Consider the following 700-nt stretch of genomic DNA (forward strand, 5'->3'; position numbering starts at 1 on the left):
TTCAACATTAAAAGGGTGAAAAGTATAATTCCCATAGTGTCATTACAGACCACTTATTGTATCTTGTAAATTGTATGAGCTAAGTTTTCACCAAACTTTTGGCACAACTTGATGCAGTTATGTTGCTGAATGTTTTCTTTCACTCTATAGAAGTGAGAATTAAAAGTGCACCTGCAGCACAATTTCTTTGGCTCTGTCTTTGAATGGCTCCTTTGATGAGGCTGCCAAAAGTCATGCTTGTCCAGTTAGGTGAGGCTACAAGAAATTCATGTGCAATAAAGCCACCTACTGTAAGGGCATTTGGCTGTTACTTTGCACAAAATAAGTAAAAGCTGGATATTTTGTTTAACAGATCATGTGTTGTTATGATAGACAATGGAACATATTTTAGATATTAAAAATGAGGATTAAGAAGATTTTACAATTGATAAAGGAATCCACTCTAAGTGTAATGTTATCAACAAGTTCTACACGTATATTATTTTACTCTTCACAAGAATGGTATAAGTAATTTCCCGCTGTTTTTCAGAGTGGCAAAGATGGCGTCAGAAAGAACGCATACATTTGGGGAGCTGGAGGTGCCCAACAGCAAGTACTATGGGGCTCAAACTGTACGATCCGTCATGAACTTCCCCATTGGTGGAGAAACGGAACGAATGCCGGTAAGTGTCATGTATGATTTTTAAAGTTAATTAATTAA

The 700-nt window shown here is 36.6% G+C and overlaps 1 protein-coding gene across 1 annotated transcript in view; it reads left to right on the forward strand.

Annotated features, from left to right (window-relative positions):
• The window catches only part of LOC119585662 (fumarate hydratase, mitochondrial-like), a 15606-nt gene that overhangs the window by 8158 nt on the left and 6748 nt on the right, over positions 1 to 700 (forward strand). The window contains 2 exon segments of the mRNA XM_037934338.1: positions 530 to 555; positions 557 to 662. Of these exon segments, the coding sequence (XP_037790266.1) occupies positions 530 to 555; positions 557 to 662 (132 nt within the window).

This window comes from Penaeus monodon, chromosome 20 (genome assembly GCF_015228065.2).
Source record: "Penaeus monodon isolate SGIC_2016 chromosome 20, NSTDA_Pmon_1, whole genome shotgun sequence".
In the NCBI taxonomy this organism is placed as follows: Eukaryota; Metazoa; Arthropoda; class Malacostraca; order Decapoda; family Penaeidae; genus Penaeus; species Penaeus monodon.